Source organism: Podarcis vaucheri (assembly GCF_965113315.1).
Source record: "Podarcis vaucheri genome assembly, chromosome: 13".
NCBI classification, from domain to species: Eukaryota; Metazoa; Chordata; class Lepidosauria; order Squamata; family Lacertidae; genus Podarcis; species Podarcis vaucheri.
Genome location: NC_138751.1, coordinates 15982060 through 16000081, shown reverse-complemented (window position 1 = coordinate 16000081; position 18022 = coordinate 15982060). Strand labels below are relative to the sequence as shown.

The 18022-nt window shown below is 47.6% G+C and overlaps 1 protein-coding gene across 1 annotated transcript; it reads left to right on the top strand.

Annotated features, from left to right (window-relative positions):
- Nucleotides 1–120: 120 nt before the first annotated feature.
- Nucleotides 121–18022, top strand: PRSS53 (serine protease 53). Its single transcript, XM_082196191.1, has 10 exons — nucleotides 121–362; nucleotides 6936–6962; nucleotides 7722–7890; nucleotides 9385–9665; nucleotides 10711–10877; nucleotides 12124–12340; nucleotides 12562–12712; nucleotides 13473–13732; nucleotides 15303–15460; nucleotides 17752–18022. Exons 1-10 carry the CDS (start codon nucleotides 140–142, stop codon nucleotides 18001–18003), a joined length of 1905 nt encoding a protein of 634 aa, XP_082052317.1. The 5' UTR covers nucleotides 121–139; the 3' UTR covers nucleotides 18004–18022.

Genomic DNA, 18022 nt, shown 5'->3' with positions numbered 1-18022 from the left:
ACCTATCTCTTGCCAAACCACCATTCAGCCACTGAGACTGTCATCAGTTTGTTTTCCTCTTTCAGTCAGGTCAGCAAGACCAGTGCTATCAATATGCTGCTAAAAGCATAGAGAGTTCCAGGGAAATAAAGATGACTAAATGTGCTTCTTACACACGCAGAGAAATGCCACATTGTGCAAGACTAATGAGGTGTGGTGGGGCGGGGAGACCCAGACTGCCTCCTCCTGCAAGGGCCCCATGGCGCATATAAATCCCAGAACGTGCAGGGAGCGGGCAGATACGACGAGAAGATCTGCAAAGATGAGAGAACAGACAAGAAGCTCTGCCAGCGCTGGGCTGCTTTTGCTGTTGGTCCTGACGGGTGAGTTCCTGGGCACAGCCTGTTGCGTGTGGGTGAGAACGGAATGGCGCACACAGACGGGCACATAGGCAGGCTTGTTGGGGTGGGCAGAACGGGATGGCAGGATAAGTGCCTCCGAGGACGGAGGGATGAAAAGGGCAGCAGGGCACCACAGGGAAGGATGCTCAGCCCAGGATGGAAACCAGCTGGCTGAAAGTGGGCAGTAGTCCCAGGAATAGCTGCTTCCACAATAAATCCTTAAGTACTTTCAGTGTCACAAGACATTCTGTTGTTTTTGCTGCAAGCCTGGCGAGAGATAAGAAGAGCTGCCCTGCTTTAAATAGGCAGGCAGATGATGGGCAAGATATAGGCAAGATGAATGGATGGGAAGGTAAGCAGATACAATACCTAAGGTGGTTGGCAATCCACGCTGGCTGGAGCTGACGTGAACTGGAGCACAATATCTGGAGGGCTACTGGTTTCCTAACCATACTACAGGTCAGGAGGGGAGAAACTCGGACTTAGGGGACCTCTCCATGTGGCCCTTGGGCCACCTCACAGCTGGCTACACCTCTCAGCAGCCCTGCAATGTGCCTTCCTTAAATGCTTTTGCTTGGGTAGAGGATGGCACAGCAAGGCAGTATAGAAACCTCTGGTTTGCGTGTGGCTGGAGTGGACACTGCTGTACAAAAGTAATCACCTGTGGCCCTTGGAAGGCTGCCAGTGAGGGAAGGTGGCCCCCGGGCTGGAAATGATTCCCTCACCGCTGCTGTCGCTCAGCCTGCTGTTAATGGCACAAGGCGTGGAGAGGAGTTATTTTTTTACAAAATAATTAATAATAATTGGCAACTCTGCAGAGGTTTTGAGGAAGGAAAGACTTCCTCAATTCACCGTGTTGCAACGTAAGTGGGGCAATGGTAGCAATGGTGGTGGTGGTTGTGGTGGTGGTTGTGGTGGCGAGGAGCTTTCCCCTCCTCTGATTCATAGATGAACTTAAGGCAAAGGGCTCAGGAAGACAAAGATTGGGGGCTGGTGGGAGGTTGGATTGCACTTCCCCTTCCCCTTATTGTGACTGGTCTCCTGCTCCTTGTGACAGCTGTGCAGCAAGCCTTCCTTCATTATTCCTTGCACTTCCACCAAAGTGCTGGCATCTAAGCCACTGGTGGCAATACCAGCAACAAGCCACTCATCAGAGCTGCTCTGCCTGAAATGAAGAGATTTGGCCGATAAAGCTTTTTCCAGCATGGAGGCACAGTGATGGGGGGGAAACTGCAGTCTTCAATTTGGGCAGGGGCTGCTGCCCCAGTTCCAGACATTAGGGGTGAGATGCCACTGAAAGCAACAGAAGTTTAAAGCAACCAAGCATCTTTCTAGTTATTGCTTATTGCTGTGAGATCTTTGGATGAAGGGCAGGGTACCTATTAAATAAAAATAAAAGAATTGTCAGCTTTCACGAGCTACACCTGACTTCAACAGGTGCATGGACCGTAATCCTCAGTAAAAAGGAAATATGTCAAAGTCTGTTAGATAGCCGAGGGCCATGAAAGTTTATACACACAGGGGCGTAGAACATGGGGGCGTAGAAACGGGAGTTAAATGGCAATGGAGTGCAAAAAGGACACAGCCTGTGAAATATGTCAGCCTGAGCTAAAATGTACATGAAATAAGCACAGCTGTCCTTCTTAAGAGCTGTAACTGGTGATAACACTGACATCTTCGCATTACTAAGCAATTTAACATCTGTAGTAGGACAGGGAACTATTGCCTCTACTGAGACTCAGATAGGATCGAACTTGTTGATAAGTTGCAATTCAGCAGCTTCCTGCTGGAGTTTCCCCTTTGAAGCTCCTTTGGTCAAGGATGGCCATTCAGTTACTCATCATCATCATCATCATCATTTATTTATACCCCGTCCATCTGGCTGGGTTTCCCTAGCCACTCTGGGCGGCTTCCAGCTAAAGATTAAAATCATGACAAACTTCTCACATTGATTTCAGTGGGATCTCAGTGTGACTAAGGACTAGTTGGTTAGTTGGTTCGTTGGGTATATATGAAGACAAGATGGAAATAATAATAATAATAATAATAATAATAATAATAATAATAATAAATTTTTATTTATATCCCGCCCTCCCCAGCTGAAGCCGGGCTCAGAGCGGCTAACAATAGTAAAATGATACAACATTCTAAAATCATTTAATAATAAAATTAATTCCAATCAGATTAATGGCAACCATTGGGCTAGAGTTCTGTGAGGGTTGCCAAAGGAGGGAGTCAGGCTGTGCCACCTCATTTTTGCCTGGCAATTGCAGGTGATGAACCTACGACCTTTCTAGATGTTGTTGGAGGGCCACAGATTTTTCATTCCTGGCTATTGATACTGTTGGGGTGGCCACACTTTGCCTTTAAAAGCTGTGTCATGGGCATGCTCAACATCTCCCTGCACAGAGTTTGGGGAAGTTTGTTCCCTGTTGAATTTTGGCCTGCCGTGGAGTCATTAAAACCACAGAACCCATGTCAGGAAAAACAAGATCTCAGCCTCATCCAGGTCAGTTGATGCAAGACTGGTCTCCCAAGCCTCCTCTTTCTCCGCATGAAGTTCTCCTTTGCCCCTCAAAGCCCCGGAAGCTATTTGTTGGAAAATGTCTGAAGATGAGAACAAACCCAAGTAGATAACATGTGGCTTTGTGCCAAAATAATGTGGTCAACCCTGTTTTTTTTAAAGTCCAGCCTTTCTCCCTGGGAAAGGTCAGGTAACCAAGAAGGATCTCAAACACAGACACACACAGTTTGCTAGCTGTATAACCTGTTTTTAAATTCCAGAGGTCAAACCTGCAGCTAAGATAAAAGAGCATCACCCCTGTACACTTCCATATCATCATTCTCCACCCAAATCTGGTATTAGATTAAAAGGGCTCTCTGTATTTTAATATTTCAGCTCAAAAGTCAAAGGTTGCCTTGCACAGAGAGCAGGGGCATTGTTGGGGGTTTCCCGGGAGGCCTAAACCCCAGGTCTTTTGCCCTGGCCCCCAGACCCCCTGTGCACCAGACATTTAAAGTGCATTACTCTCCCACCCCCCACCCCCAAAGAGTCCTGGGACCGGTATTTTGTTCAGGGTACTGGGAAATACAGCTCAGTGGGGATAAACTACAATTCCCAGGATTCTTTTGTGGAGGTGCTTTAGATGTATGGTGTGCAGACAGAGAGAATAGTTCCTGGATCCCCTTGATTCCTGTGGTGGATCAAAGTGTTCCTTTGAAGTCACTGGGTACTCGTAGCAATCTCAGTTCCCAAAAACAGAATGACAGATGAGGTGGGGCTAAAGGCGCCAACAATCTGGCCTCTTGTGCAAAGCCTAATTATGATAAGCTGGTACATTATAAATAGCTGTGTTCCAAATTGTTGTGATAAGGAACAGGGTGGCTTCTTTCCTTTCTTTCCTTGCCTTCTTCCCTCCTCCATTCCAAGGAAATGCCTGGCACACAGCTGTACAAAACAATTCGGCAGAGGAGAAATGTTGTTTACCTCACTCTTGGGCGGTCTTCCCAGGCCTGCTCAGATCCAGTTCAGTTCCAGGCAGCTGCTGCAGGTGTCCCTTGCCAGCAAAATTTAAATAAAATTGGGAAACACTCGCACAAAATTGGCAGTCATCATTATTTGCTTGCGCATCTTCACATTAATCAATCATTGATCCCACACTTGTCAGTGCATTTTCTCATCACAGTTGCGTGCGTTGTTGTTTTTAAATGTGTTATAGTGATAGGCTAAGTCAGGCTTCCTCAACCTCGGCCATCCAGATGTTTTTGGCCTGCAACTCCCATGATCCCTAGCTAGCAGGACCAGTGGTCAAGGATGCTGGCAACTGTAGTCTCAAAACACCTGGAGGGCTGAGGTTGAGGAAGCCTGGGCTAAGTCAAGAGAGACCTTTCACTCCTGGAATTGTCAAACCTAAAGCTACAGGATGCACTTGATTCCCTCCTGCAAAATGGTGGCAGCCTGGAGGGAGCGAAAAGGTGCCACTTGAAGTTCTAGATAGGGGGAATAGTTAAAAAATAAATTAAAAAAACCAAATGCCCTGCAAAGGGAAATCAAGCATAGCAGGGTGTGGAGTAGGCTAGATGGAACCTGCCTCCCTCAGTCGCTAAATTTTAACCTGCAGAGGGGGTGTTGGCTTTAAAAACAAAGGCATAGGGGAAAGTATTTTTAAAAGCACGCTTGACCCCAGCTCCGCACAAGCAAAGAGCAATCCACTGTACCATATCAGATCTCATTTAACTACATGCGTCAACCAGCCTGGATTAAAAAACCAGGAAATGGTCCTAATCTGGGTGAAGGATGTTGACCTTGTGTTATGTGGCAAACTACATGAACAAACACTGCTCATTCAAAATTGGAGGGAGATTGCCGTTTCCTCTTTCCTGGGGAAAATTTTCGACCGGGCAGAGTGTTGCTTCAGGGAATTGACCCTGGGCGATAGGCGCTGGCTGAGTCACTGTTTGCTAGAGAGCTTTGCTTTCTCTCATGAGAGTGCATCTGACTCATGAAGGGCCAGGAAACAGTGCACTGGGAATGAGATAAGGACTGTCATAATCTCATCAGCCACAGTCTCCTGGATCTTCAACAGCTTTAGAGACCAGAGGAGAGGCAGGCATGGACTGCATGGACTGTCACTCATTTCTAGGACTGTTCCCGCCACTGAAGTAGCAAAGCGTGAAACGGAAGCTGTGGTGGAAACCATCATGCAGGTCCCACCAGGCCTGGAAGAATTTCTAAGCAGGGATGGGGAGCCTGTGGTCCTCCAGGTGTGTGGTTGGACTCCCAGGTCCCATCAGCCACAGCCAGCATGGCCAATGGTCAGAGATGGAGGGAGCTGGAGTCCTGCAATACCCGAAGAGTCACAAGTTCTCCATCTCAGCTCTTGAGGGCTTCAGCCTGGCTATGTGGGCCCCTGTGCAGAAAGAAGCTCAGTAGTGACTGAGATGTTAAGGGAGCAGGGTGGCAAAATAATGGATGGAGACAAATATTGCTAATTGCTGCAGATCATTTGTGGTGTTGGAGGCCAGTTATGCCTTGTGCTAAAAGGGGAGGGGGGAACCAATTTGGATTGAATTTGCATGTGGTAATTTGTATGCACGTTTAGAAATAATTACTTGTTGTATCTTGGTGACAGATACGACTTTGTGTGCTTGCTCAGTCTGGTGACCAGGTGTTCTTAACTGTTGTTGGGCAACTTCAAGGCTCCTGATCTCCCTTTTGATGGTTCCTTGTCTTTAAAGCAGACTTGGACTGGACAGCCCTCAATCAGAGGGCACCTTCCAACAGGGGATAGTCCTCTGGTAGCCCTTCCAGACAGGAAACTTTGTAAAGAGGGGTGCATACCCCTTATTTAACATGCATGCCACTAAAGAGGGCAGCTGAAGGATCGGAAAGCCAAAGCAAAGAGCCAGTTCCCCCATGGATGTTTTAGGAAAGGTCAGGAAGTCCCCTCTTGCAGAATCAGTCTTGTGACATTGTAGCCCATCCGCTAACATTTCAAGATACTGGAAACTGACGGTTGCAAAAATGTGCAGCCCTTCTGATGGCTGGCTAACAGATGGCTTGTGGCTTACCACCATTCATGTTGCCTTGACGGCCGTTGGAATAAACTCACTCATTCAGCTGCCAGTTAGTGATCAGGTGGACAAAGCTAAGTGGACAAGGCACCAGCAAAGGGGATCCAGGCCAGATCCATGCCTGGGAGTGAAATAAAAATACCGTATTTTTCGCTCTATAACACGCACCCGACCATAACACGCACGTAGTTTTTAGAGGAGGAAAACAAGAAAAAAAATATTCTAAACGAAACAGTGGATGTATGATTTTTGTGGTTCATGCTATGGCCACAGACGTGATCTGACAGTGAGTTTGGGGTAGCCCAATGCAAAAATCCTGAGGATCCATGTGGATCCATGCTTTGTAACCACGTTTTAAGTGGGGAGGAAAGGAAAAGCACTCAAGGGACAAGGAGCATGCGTGGGGTGGGTGGAGAAGGATGCTGCTAATAATGAAGAGGGGTATAAGGGGAGAAGGCTCCTCTCCTCTCCCGCTTTGCTCCTTTAAAGAAGCAGGCTCTCTGTCCCTCTCTCCTCCCCACTCAGCGGCTCTTCTCCCGCTTTGCTGTTTCAAAGTGAGCCACGGAGGAGGGAAGGAAGGGGAACCATGGATCCTCTGCTCACGACTGCAGCAGATCCACACCACCACCCGTAGGCATTCCCTCCATAACACGCACAGACATTTCCCCTTAGTTTCTAGGAGGAAAAAAGTGAGTGTTATGGTGCAAAAAATATGGTATTCGCTAAAACCACGAAAAGCAGAAACCTGCTTTTAAAAGAATAGTGTCTCTCCCTGCCCTGCTGGAGTTTCGGATTACCACTCCCATCATCCTCATCAGCTGTGCTAGCTAGTTCTGATGGGAATTGCAAGCTGAAACATCTGGAAATCACCAGATTTATGAAGGCTGCTCTGCATTCTTGCTGGCTTTGCATAATGGACAGTGATGGACCGCAGGGGGAAAACATAAAAAAAACCCTCAACCATTTTTCTCTTTCCACCAGGTCTTCAGCAAGGATCATCTGCCCAAGGTATGTGCCCTGAACTTAGAACTTTTCCTTATTCTGTTCTGTTCTTTTTTATTTTATTTGTTTTAAAATTCCACAGTAACTAGCCCTGTTAAAGATCATAATATGTTTTTTAGAGTCTCAGAAGAAAAGAAAGACAACAGGTGGTTGTCCGAAGGAGCTTGCAATCAGCAGCTCTGGAGAGATGAAACTTGTCCTTCTTATTTGGCAATTTGATTACATAACGGGCTGAAAATATCTTAAATGATTCACAAGAGATGAATCTGAGCAAAGGGAGTCACACTTCTGTGTGGCTTCAGAGCTATTCAGGAAGTTGACTAAGGGGGTTAGAACAGGGTTGGGAAACCTCGGGCCTGGGGGCCGCACAACCCCTGTTGGTTGGACCTATGGTTTTGCAAAAAAGATGGATTATAAACGATGTGCAAAAGGGCAAATCTGCCATGCAAACTTGTACCACTTTCAGTTCTCCAAAAGAACCCCAGGAGCTGTAGTTTGAGAAGTGATGGGAGGGATGGTTCTTTGTCAGGGAATCTTCACATAAACATTATTCCCTGAGAAGAGGCAACAGCTATAAGATCCACTTAAAACTGCTATTCTAAATGCTCTTACTAAGGAGAAATCTTCACTTAATGCAGTGGGACTTAACCTCTGGCTAATTCATGCGTAGGGTTGCATTGTGAGTCGCTAGCTATAGATCTGCTGTCACGACAGGTATGTCTATATGGTGTGTGTGAGTCACCTTGCTCTCTGCTTCCCCCCCAGCACTAAAATGTGGCATTCAAAAGCCCGTTATCCGGATAGCAGGTGGACTGAATGCCCAGCGTGGCGAGTGGCCGTGGCAAGTCAGCCTCCAGTACCGCGGAGAGCACTTTTGTGGCGGAAGCCTCATTAACGAGAGATGGGTCCTGACTGCGGCCCACTGCTTCTATGAGTAAGTCAAGACGGAGTGCTCCCTCTTGGTACCCACGGGAATTGCATCATAAAAGCCATCCAGCATCTTCTCTGAAGAGGCATTTTCACCCTTCTGTCTCCCATTGGAGGGAGTCTGTAACCACCTGCAATTTTTCCAAGTACAGTCGTACCTTGGTTGTCGCACGGAATCCATTCCAGAAGTCTGTCCGACTTCCGAAAATGTTCGACAACCAAGGCACAGCTTCCGATTGGCTGCAGGAGCTTCCTGCACTCCATCGGAAGCCGTGTCAGCCGCGTCAGACGTTTGGGTTCCAAAGAACGTTCGCAAACTGAAACACTCACTTCCAGATTTGTGGCATTCAGGAGCCAAAACTTTTGAGTCGCAAGGCATTCAGGATCCAAGATATGACTGTACTTGTGTTAGAAAACAAACAAAACAAAAATGTTTTGATTGCTTTAAAAAGTGCCTTCATTGAAACACCCTGCAGAATTCTTTTAAAAAAACAAAACAGTTTTAGCCTATTAAACAAACTGATCGACAAAACACGACAACCCTAATATTTATAGATCTGTCATCATTATCAGTGCTTTCCGTGGTTTTAAGCTACCATATCCAAAGCAAGGCTATTGCTACATGCAAACACATTTAAGGCGTTGTAATATCCCCACAACATGGATGGGAAGCTGAAACAGAGAGAGGGGAATTGCTGAGGCTCCCTCATTAAGGAAAGTAAGAAGCAGGGCTTTTTTCCAGCCGGAACTCAGTTCCAGCACACCTCAGGTGGGTGCCATTGCCATTATAAGAGAACTAAGGGGGCGCTGTGGATTAAACCACAGAGCCTAGGACTTACTGATCAGAAGGTTGGCGGTTTGAATCCCTGCGATGGGGTGAGCTCCTGTTGCTCAGTCCCAGCTCCTGCCAACCTAGCAGTTCGAAAGCACGTCAAAGTGCAAGTAGATAAATAGGTACCGCTCCGGCGGGAAGGTAAACGGCATTTCCATGCGCTGCTCTGGTTCGCCAGAAGCGGCTTAGTCATGCTGGCCACATGACCCAGAAGCTGGGTCCCTCGGCCAATAAAGCCAGATGAGCACTGCAACCCCAGAGTCGGCCATGACTGGACCTAATGGTTAGGGGCCCCTTTACCTTTAAGGAGGTGTTTGTGGTGAGTTCCAGCACCTCTCCCCAAGATTTCAGCCAGGGAGTCTTTTCCAGACCTACCTGGAAATGCCAAGGTTTGAAACTGGGCCCTTTTGCACGCAGACCCCGTGTTCTGCCTCTGAGCCATGGCTCTTCCCTTATTAACTTGCAGCTGAGGTGAGATTTAAACCTCCGCTGGAGCTTCCAAGTTACAACACACGGCAGAAGTTGAGATGAAAAGAGACTGGCTGGTAGGAAGGGGGTCATCGCATCAGCTCATGAACAAAGCAAGCAAGGGGCCCATGCGCCCATTCTGCAGATTCAAGAGTGCGCTGTGAGAGATTCTCAAACACAGTCCTTTCTCTTTTCCTCCAGGCTGGGAATCAAAATCTGTGCATCTGACTGGAAAGTGGTGCTGGGCCGTGTGAGACTGACAGGCAGGTCTCAAAGGGGGCTGGAACGCAACGTCTCTGACATCATCCCTCACAAGGACTACGTCAATTATGATAAAGGCAATGACATCGCGCTGGTGCGCCTCAGCGAGCCTGTGAGCTACAGCCGGGACATCGCTCCCATCTGCCTGCCGTATGCCAACCACCGCTTTGCCTTCGGGACGCAGTGCTGGCTGAGCGGCTGGGGAGAAGTTGCCAATAACGGTGAGTGAGGAATGGGGCTCTCTCTGGTCAGAGGGGGAGGAGCATGTGGGTCTTGCTTCTGTGGTTGAGCTGTGGGTGCAGAATGTTCCAGGTTCGGCCCCTGCCAGCTCTGCTTAAAAGGATCAGGCAGCACGTAGGCCTGGGAGAAGGAGTTTGATTCAGCTCACATCTATCAAATCCATGCTTTCCGAAACTGTACATGAACCAAAACCGCAGCCAGCCTTTGAAACGTATGCTTATCCAGACTTTGCAATGTGGTTGTGCAACCATAGAACCTTAACCAAAATGTGTGTCTTTGGGGGTGTGTGCAATAAAACGGGAATATATTGGTGAAAAGAACGTGCAAAAGTGCACGACGTTAGGAGAAATTGCTTGCAAAAAATTAGACAAAACTGCATACAAAAATCTGTGTGTTAGGATAAATTCACACTGAGATGCTGAAGAATTTTCAGGAGGATTTTTAAAAGGGGAAATTCACAAATTGCTGCAGAAATGTAGAGAAGCGAATTTAAGACTGTGGAAATAAGAAGCTGAGAGAACAGAGAAATGACAGATTCTTCCATCCCTAGACTGCCTGGTGATGGAAAAGGGCCCATCTCTGAAAGCCACTGCCAGTCAGAGGAAGCAATACTAGCCTAGGTGGACTAAGGGTTCTACATAGGGCAGGTAGCTTTTTGCATTCATAATTCAGGTGCTGGCATCACCAGGCCTTGTGGGAAGGGCCATAGTTCAGCAGCAGAGCATCTGATTCACATGCGAAAGGTCCCAGGTTCAATATATTGCATCTCCCAGTAGGGCTGGGAATGTCCCCTGAGAAAATCCCTGGACAGCTGCTGCCAGTCAGTGTGGACAATACTGAGACAGAAGGAGCCATGGTCTGCCTCTGTATAAGATCAGATGGTGGTTTCATTAGATCTTTGGCAGTGTGTGAGGGACCTGTGATTAGGGGCCAACCAACATGATCAGGGGTTGCTCCAAGCATCTTCTGCCCAGCTGCCTGGGACCACCTAATAATATTCTAACTGCACCCCTTGCTCCCCTCCAGTCACCCTGCCGAAACCCATGAACCTCCAGGAGATGACCGTAGACCTGCTGACCAGTGACACCTGCAACTGCATCTACAGCAACCTACGCAACAGGAGGATCGTCAGCCCAGCTCGGCCCGGCATGGTCTGTGCCATGACTCCTGACCGCAAGAGGGGTCCTTGCAAGGTCAGCAAAAGATGAGCGAAACTGTCAAAGGAAGGATGTGGGTGGAATTGTGCTTTCCAACAAGATAGGCCCTGCCTTGCTAAATCAGGCCTAAATGCTTTATGTTTCAAGCAACTTTGTAGCCCTTACGGACATGCAAATAGGAGTTTGTGAGTAATGGCTGGAGAAACATTCAGAAGCCATCTGGCAGCTCGGCAAGGCTTCCAGTAGTGAAGGGGTGCTGCTGCTTCAGGGCATGGTATAAGTCTCCACCTCTCCAGCACCACATTGGCTAGCATAGATAAATCAAGAAAGCAGGTGCAACAGCAAATCCCCATGCATTTATATGCAGACACAAGTATTATTTCAGGGATGGGGAACCTGTGGCTCTCAATAAGGGTTGCTGGGCTCCAGCTCTGATAATCCTTGGCCCATTGGCCATGCTAGCTGTTGCTGATCCAACAATGTCTGGAGGGCAGCAGGTTGGCACAGCTGATTTTGTGGGCCTTACGCCCAGGATGGCATGTTTAGGGTTTGCAGCCTACACTTGGGAAATGTACACTGTTTGAAAGATTTGGTTTTCTTGGCGTAGGAACAGGGAAGGGGTAAGATTCAGGTTAGATTCAAGTCAAGAATCCAAAGGATCTTCCTTAAATCTTAAAAGTTTGGGCACTTTCTCCCTGACACACGCAACATCATTGCGCATTCCCCATTTTCCCAAGTATGATTGTGCCAGAGTGAGAGCGACCAGTTTTAGGTTGCAATCCTCCACCCCATATATCTGGGAGTAAATGCCATGGAATTGAAAAGGACCTACATCTGAGTGGGGCTGGAGGCAATGCTAGTCTTACTTAGAGTAGACCATTGAAATGAAGGAACACAATGACCTTGGGTCCATTTGTTTCAATGGGTCTAATCCATTTAGCATTGGATACAACTCTATTTTTTTCCCCTTTTGAGGGTAGAGCAGTGAAGACTAGTGATTGTCTTTGCCATGTCTGGCTAATTGACTATTATTATTATTATTATTATTATTATTATTATTATTATTATTATTATTATTATTATTTCTATACTGCCCTATACTCAGAGGTCTCAGGGCAGTTCACAGAAAAGATCACAGGAGCCCAACTCTATCCATTAGCTGCCACTGGCGAAAAATCAGCCAACCCCCCCCCCCCGGGCCATTCGCTAGTGAAACCAGCAGCTAGCATAGCAACAAAACATTATGCACACCTATGTTACAAAGCTCCTCTTTCCACCCCAGGGCGATTCAGGTGGCCCTCTGGTCTGCATGGAGGATGGCTATTGGTTCCAGGCAGGGATCTTGAGTTTCTCCATGGGCTGCAGACAGTTCTTTGGCCCCACTGTCCTGACCGACACCGCTTTCTACGCCGACTGGATCAAGCGTTATGTCGAAAATGCCACCTTCGCCAGCCAGCCCGAACCCCGGCCCAATACCACTGACAAGTACATGTGCACAGGTATGGGTCTTTACCTAGGATTGCTGCAAATATATGGCTTCACAGCGTGGGTTGGGGAGTCTGTGGCCCTTCAGGTATTGCTGGGTCTCCAATTCCCATCAGCCCAAGCCAGCGTGGCTCTTGGTCAGGGATGGTGGGAGCTGTAGCCTAGCAACAGCTGAAAGCATAAGATTCTTCTTATGTTCCTCTGACACCATGTTTTCCTCTGCACCGGTTCCCAGGCTGCGGGGTGATGAAAGCGGACAGGCCTGGTGGAGGGGCAGAGGGTCTCTGGCCCTGGTACGTGAGCCTCCGGCACAAGGGTCAGCACGTCTGTGGAGCCACCTTGATCGCTGAGGACTGGGTCATCACCTCTGCGCAGTGCTTCATTGGGTGAGTGGAGATTGCATGGGCAAAGTTTTCCTGGTGGTCTCTGGGCAGGAAAATGTGACATCCTGTGTCATGCCAGCCTACTTTGGATTCTTGTTGAGGGCATCTTCTCCTGCAGCAGCTTCTATAACCTTCAGGAGAAGATGCCTTCATTTTTGGCTGCTGTATCTTTTGGTAACAGCCAGAAAAATCTCCACAGGTGAAGCTTTCTCCAGTCAATTTCAGTTGTTGAATTTCTGCCCAATGCCCAACTGTTAAAGGTACACAGCAGGCCTCCCAGTGGGAAAAAGGCATGCATATTCTGGCTGCAGAGTGCAGGAAGTTAATCCCACTTAGTCATATAGACAGTATTTGGTCTGTCTTGAGAGCTCAGTGACTGAGGGCGTGTAGATGCAGTGTAGCAGCTAAGAATTATGAATCAGGGCATCCCCAGGTGAAATCTCTCCTCTGCTGGGTGCATTGGGTAGGTGGCCTTAGGCAAGCTCCTGCATCTCACGTGTGGCATGCGGGTGAGGGGGGGGTTACCTCACAGGACTGTTGTAAGCATTCACAAGATAAAATTTGTGAAGTGCTTCATGCATTCTAAATTGCTCTGCATTTCTTAAGTAGTATTATTACACTCAGGAGTCCTGGCTCCCCTAATTCCTGACTGCGGCCTCCTGGATCTGTCTTGGCATGTGTAAACATATCAAGGCCAACCAAGTCCACGCAAATTCTGCAACCCAAATGCACGCTTCAATTCCTCCTGTCTCCTGTTTGCCAGGCTCCAGGAACCCGAGGGCTGGGAGGTGCTGCTGGGTGAGCAGCGGGAAGAGGGCAAGCAGACGTGGCAGGAGAAGAGGGCCATCCAGCAGATCGAACTCCACGGTGCCTATGTGGAGGCGAAGGAAGGTCACGACATTGCGATGGCCAAGCTGTCCCAGCCTGTGGTGTTCAATGACAGAATCCGGGCCATCTGCGCCCCGTACGCCAACCACCAGTTCCCCTTTGGCTCCACCTGCTGGACCCGTGGACGGAGAATCGGTATGTTGGGGAGGAGCATGCTGCGACTGTGCAAGATGATGATAATAATAATAATAATAATAATAATAATAATAATAATAATAATTTATTATTTATACCCCGCCCATCTGGCTGGTTTTCCCCAGCCACTCTGGTCGGCTCCCAACAGAATATTAATAATAATAACAAAAAAGCAATAAAACATCAAACATTAAAAACTTCCCTAAACAGGGCTGCCTTCAGATGTCTTCTAAAAGTCAGATCTGGGGTAGGCAAACTAAGGCCTGGGGGCCAGATCCGGCCCAATCGCCTTCTCAATCCAGCCCGCAGATGGTCCGGGAATCAGCGTGTTTTTACATGAGTAGAATGTGTCCTTTTATTTAAAATGCATCTCTGGGTTATTTGTGGGGCATAGGAATTCGTTCATCCCCCCCCCAAAAAAAAATAGTCCAGCCCACCACATGGTCTGAGGGACGGTGGACTGGCCCATGGCTGAAAAAGGTTGCTGACCCCTGAGTCAGATAGTTGTTTTTCCCCTTGACATCTGATGGGAGGGCGTTCCACAGGGCGGGCGCTGCTACTGAGAAGGCCCTCTGCATGGATGGGGAATCCTTTCCTACCAGAAAGGACCACCTTCTCTCTCTTCCAGAAGCCACGTGTGGGTGTTGGGCAGGGCCAGAAGCTAAAATGAGCAGAGGAACAAATGTTTATTTTGCCCCTGTGCATTAAGGGTTGCTTCTGCACATGCTCACACATCCCACTGGACTCTTCACCCAGGCAGGCAAGAAGCAGCGTCTGAGTTCCAGTGTGCATTCTAGGCAGGCATGAATATGCAAAGCTGGGCTAGTGAGGAGGTGTGGCTTGGGGGAGAGTCCCTTGCGAGCCTGAGGGAGAGGACTGGAGGGCTGCATTCTGAGCCCTGGGCCTTAGAGTCCCTCTTAGATTCCTTAGATTCTTCCAGGGTTAAAGGGATGGGGGAAAGCGCCACAGTCTTAGGGAGGTGGGACTGGTGACTGGGAGCGGCTACCGAGACCACATAACACCGGTCTTGAAAGACCTACATTGGCTCCCAGCACGTTTCCAAGCACAATTCAAAGTGTTGTTGGTGACCTTTAACGCCCTAAATGACATCAGTCCAGTATACCTGAAGGAGCGTCTCCACCCCCATTGTTCTGCCCGGACACTGAGGTCCACAAAGCACTCTGAGGGCCTTCTGGTGGTTCCCTCACTGCGAGAAGCCAAGTAATAGGGAACCAGGCAGAGGGCCTTCTCGGTAGTGGCACCCGCCCTGTGGAACACCCTCCCACCAGATGTCAAAGAGAACAACAACTACCAGACTTTTAGAAGACGTCTGAAGGGAGCCCTGTTTAGGGAAGCTTTTAATGCTTGATGTATTACGGTATTTTAATATTTTGTTGGAAGTCACCCAGAGTGGCTGGGGAAGCTCAGCCAGATGTGCAGGGTATAAATAAATTATTATTATTATTATTATTATTATTATTATTATTATTATTATTATTATTATTATTATCATCATCATCATCATCCCTGGCATGGCTTACCAACTCATGATCTTTCCATCTTTATCTAGATGGCAATTTGAGTTTTCCGGGCAGCGTGGAGGTCAAACTCCTTGGCCCCAAGGAATGCAACTGCATCTATAACAAGACCAGCGACGTGGGGAAAGAGATCCCCATCACCTCTCAGATGATGTGTGCCACACCCAGTAAAAGCAACATGCGCTGCCAGGTAAGGGGAGGTCAACACCTCTTGTGCTGAAAGGATGTTTGAAACAGATGGGTGGGGAATATGGTCGGTTATAGCCAAATTATCCCACATTTTGGGTACTAAATATCACCTCCCCCTTCCACTGAGCTCATGGCACAGACTGCCAGGATGGTCCCTGTTGTGTCTTCCTGCATGCGTCATCAGCAGCAGTGCTTTATGGCAGAGTGCTTTGTGGCAGAACTGCTCGGATGGTAGTTTTGCAGCAGTTTTACAGCACTCTGATTCAGCCCTATGTATACCCTGTTTCCATGTAGTAATCACATGAGTTGCAACATCCTCCTTCTATGGCAGCCTTTCTCAACCTGTGGGTCCCCAGATGTTGCTGAACTACAACTCCCATCACCCCTAGCTAGCAAGGCCAGCGCTCAGGGATGATGGGAGTTGTAGTCCAACAACATCTGGGGACCCACAGGTTGAGAACTGCTCCTCTAAGGTAAGGTTTTTTTCAATGAATCCAGGGACACTTTTCAACTTCAATGGATTTTGTATGGGGACTGATTTGTAAATCCAGGGACTGTCCCCGGGAAATGGGGACATCTGGTAACCTTACTCTAAGGAGGTGAATTAAACTAGGCTCTCCAAGGCAGGTGGTTTGCCCTTTTTTTAATTGCAGGGTTCTAACTTCCATCACTCCCAACAACACAACAACAAAACAGGTCTTTGCTACACACTTCTGGTGCCCCCAGTTGCGTGTACAGTTCATAAAAAGAAATGTGAATGCTTATAATTTAAAGCCATTTTATACCAGAACAAGAAATAATGTACAATTTCAGATCAATGATTTTTTAAAAAAAATGTACTGTATAACTTAATGGAACAGTGTCTATCAAAATAATCCTCAGCGTAGAAGCCAAATGCCATCAGAGTAGAAGAGCCTCTAATTTCAGAATAACAAGAAGATAAAACTTTCACCATCTATCAATCTTAAGAGGTGTTTCTGTTGCTCAGTTTACGAAATACTTGGAAATTGCTCCTGAACTACAGATGCATGGCTGTACCTTAAACACACAGCCAAGTAAACCCGGTGTTTCTATATAACGCTAAGGCATTTCTTCAACAAGTAGGACTAGCAGAGGAGGCAATCCATTGCTTTGCTCTTACATCCCTTGCCCAAATATTGTTCCAGTAGGGCTCACGCAGCAAAATTTCCCTGTGGAAACTCGCATACAAAAATGAGAAAGCATTTAGCTGGCCAGTGAAGGATCTTTCAGCCTATGGAGCTGTCCATACTTGGTGTGGTGCTGAAATGCTTATTCTCTAGTTGTGCACAGCTGCAAATTTGGAAGTGCCAAATGTGGGGGTTTTTTTAGATATTTGAGAAGTCCTGCTGAGAAACTAACTGGTGCTTTCTGTCATTTCCCCCCTTTCCCCCTCCTTTCACACAACATATTTAAATACCATCTGGTAGACTCCTATTCAGTGAGCAGGAATTAGAAGCCCAGATTAAAAGCAGGGACTCCTGGTTGTTACCCATCTTTCATCCATGGCAGTGTTCCCTTTGGAGACTAGGAAATGTGACCCCATGTTTCTGCTTCTGAGTCCTTCCTTTTACTGAGGGATAGGCAACATGATGCCATCCAGATGTTGTTGAACTCCAACTCCCATCATTTCTATTAGCCAAGCTGGCTGGGGAGATGATGATGATGATAATTATAATTTATTATTTATACCCTGCCCATCTGGCTGGGTTTCCCCAGCCACTCTGGGTGGCTTCCAACAGAATATTAAAATACAATAGTCTATTAAACATTAAAAGCTTCCCTAAACAGGGCTGCCTTCAGATGTCTTCTAAAAGTCTGGTAGTTGTTTTTCTCTTTGACATCTGGTGGGAAGGCATTCAACAGCGTGGGTGCCACTACCGAGAAGGCCCTCTGCCTGGTTCCCTGTAACTTGGCTTCTCGCAGCGAGGGAACCGCCAGAAGGCCCTCGGGACTGGACCTCAGTGTCCGGGCAGAACGATGGGGGTGGAGACGCTCCTTGAGGTATACTGGTGGTGTCCAACAACTTTGAGAGTGCACCATGTTGACTACCCCAGTTCACTCACTCACTCACTCACTCACTCACTCACTCACTCACTCTGTTTGTTATTAACTTTTCCCCCAGAGTGACCCAAAGTGACTTACATTAAAACCAATTAAGAATATCCAGTAAAAATCTAAAAACACACACACACATCTGATTTGGATGGCATCCTGCTCTGTATTTTGGCTCCTGTTGGACTGCTGTTAATATTTTCATTCTTTGACCTCTAGGATAGTATCGGTGACCCTCTGGTTTGCAATGAGAATGGGACGTGGTTCTTGGCGGGCATCTCCAGCTTTGGAAAGGGCTGTGGGACTGTGGTCCGTCCAGGTGTTTACACATCAGTCAGTAGCTTTCAGGAGTGGATCATGCAACTGTCCTGGTCTGCTTACTATGATGTGCAGAAGCCTCATATTCCAGTGGTCAATGACACAGAAACCTGCATGCATGTGTTTCTTTCAAGTAAGGAGCAGCAATCTTGAATATCCTTGTGGTGGTGGT

What these genes read in the sequence shown, in the direction of transcription:
- PRSS53 (XM_082196191.1), top strand. Translation starts at nt 140, where the DNA reads ATGTGCTTCTTACACACGCAGAGAAATGCCACATTGTGCAAGACTAAT. An exon ending in GGGAGAAGTTGCCAATAACG is followed by an intron (nt 9,666 to 10,710) that starts GTGAGTGAGGAA and finishes GCTCCCCTCCAG; the next exon opens with TCACCCTGCCGAAACCCATG. An exon ending in GCAAGAGGGGTCCTTGCAAG is followed by an intron (nt 10,878 to 12,123) that starts GTCAGCAAAAGA and finishes TTTCCACCCCAG; the next exon opens with GGCGATTCAGGTGGCCCTCT.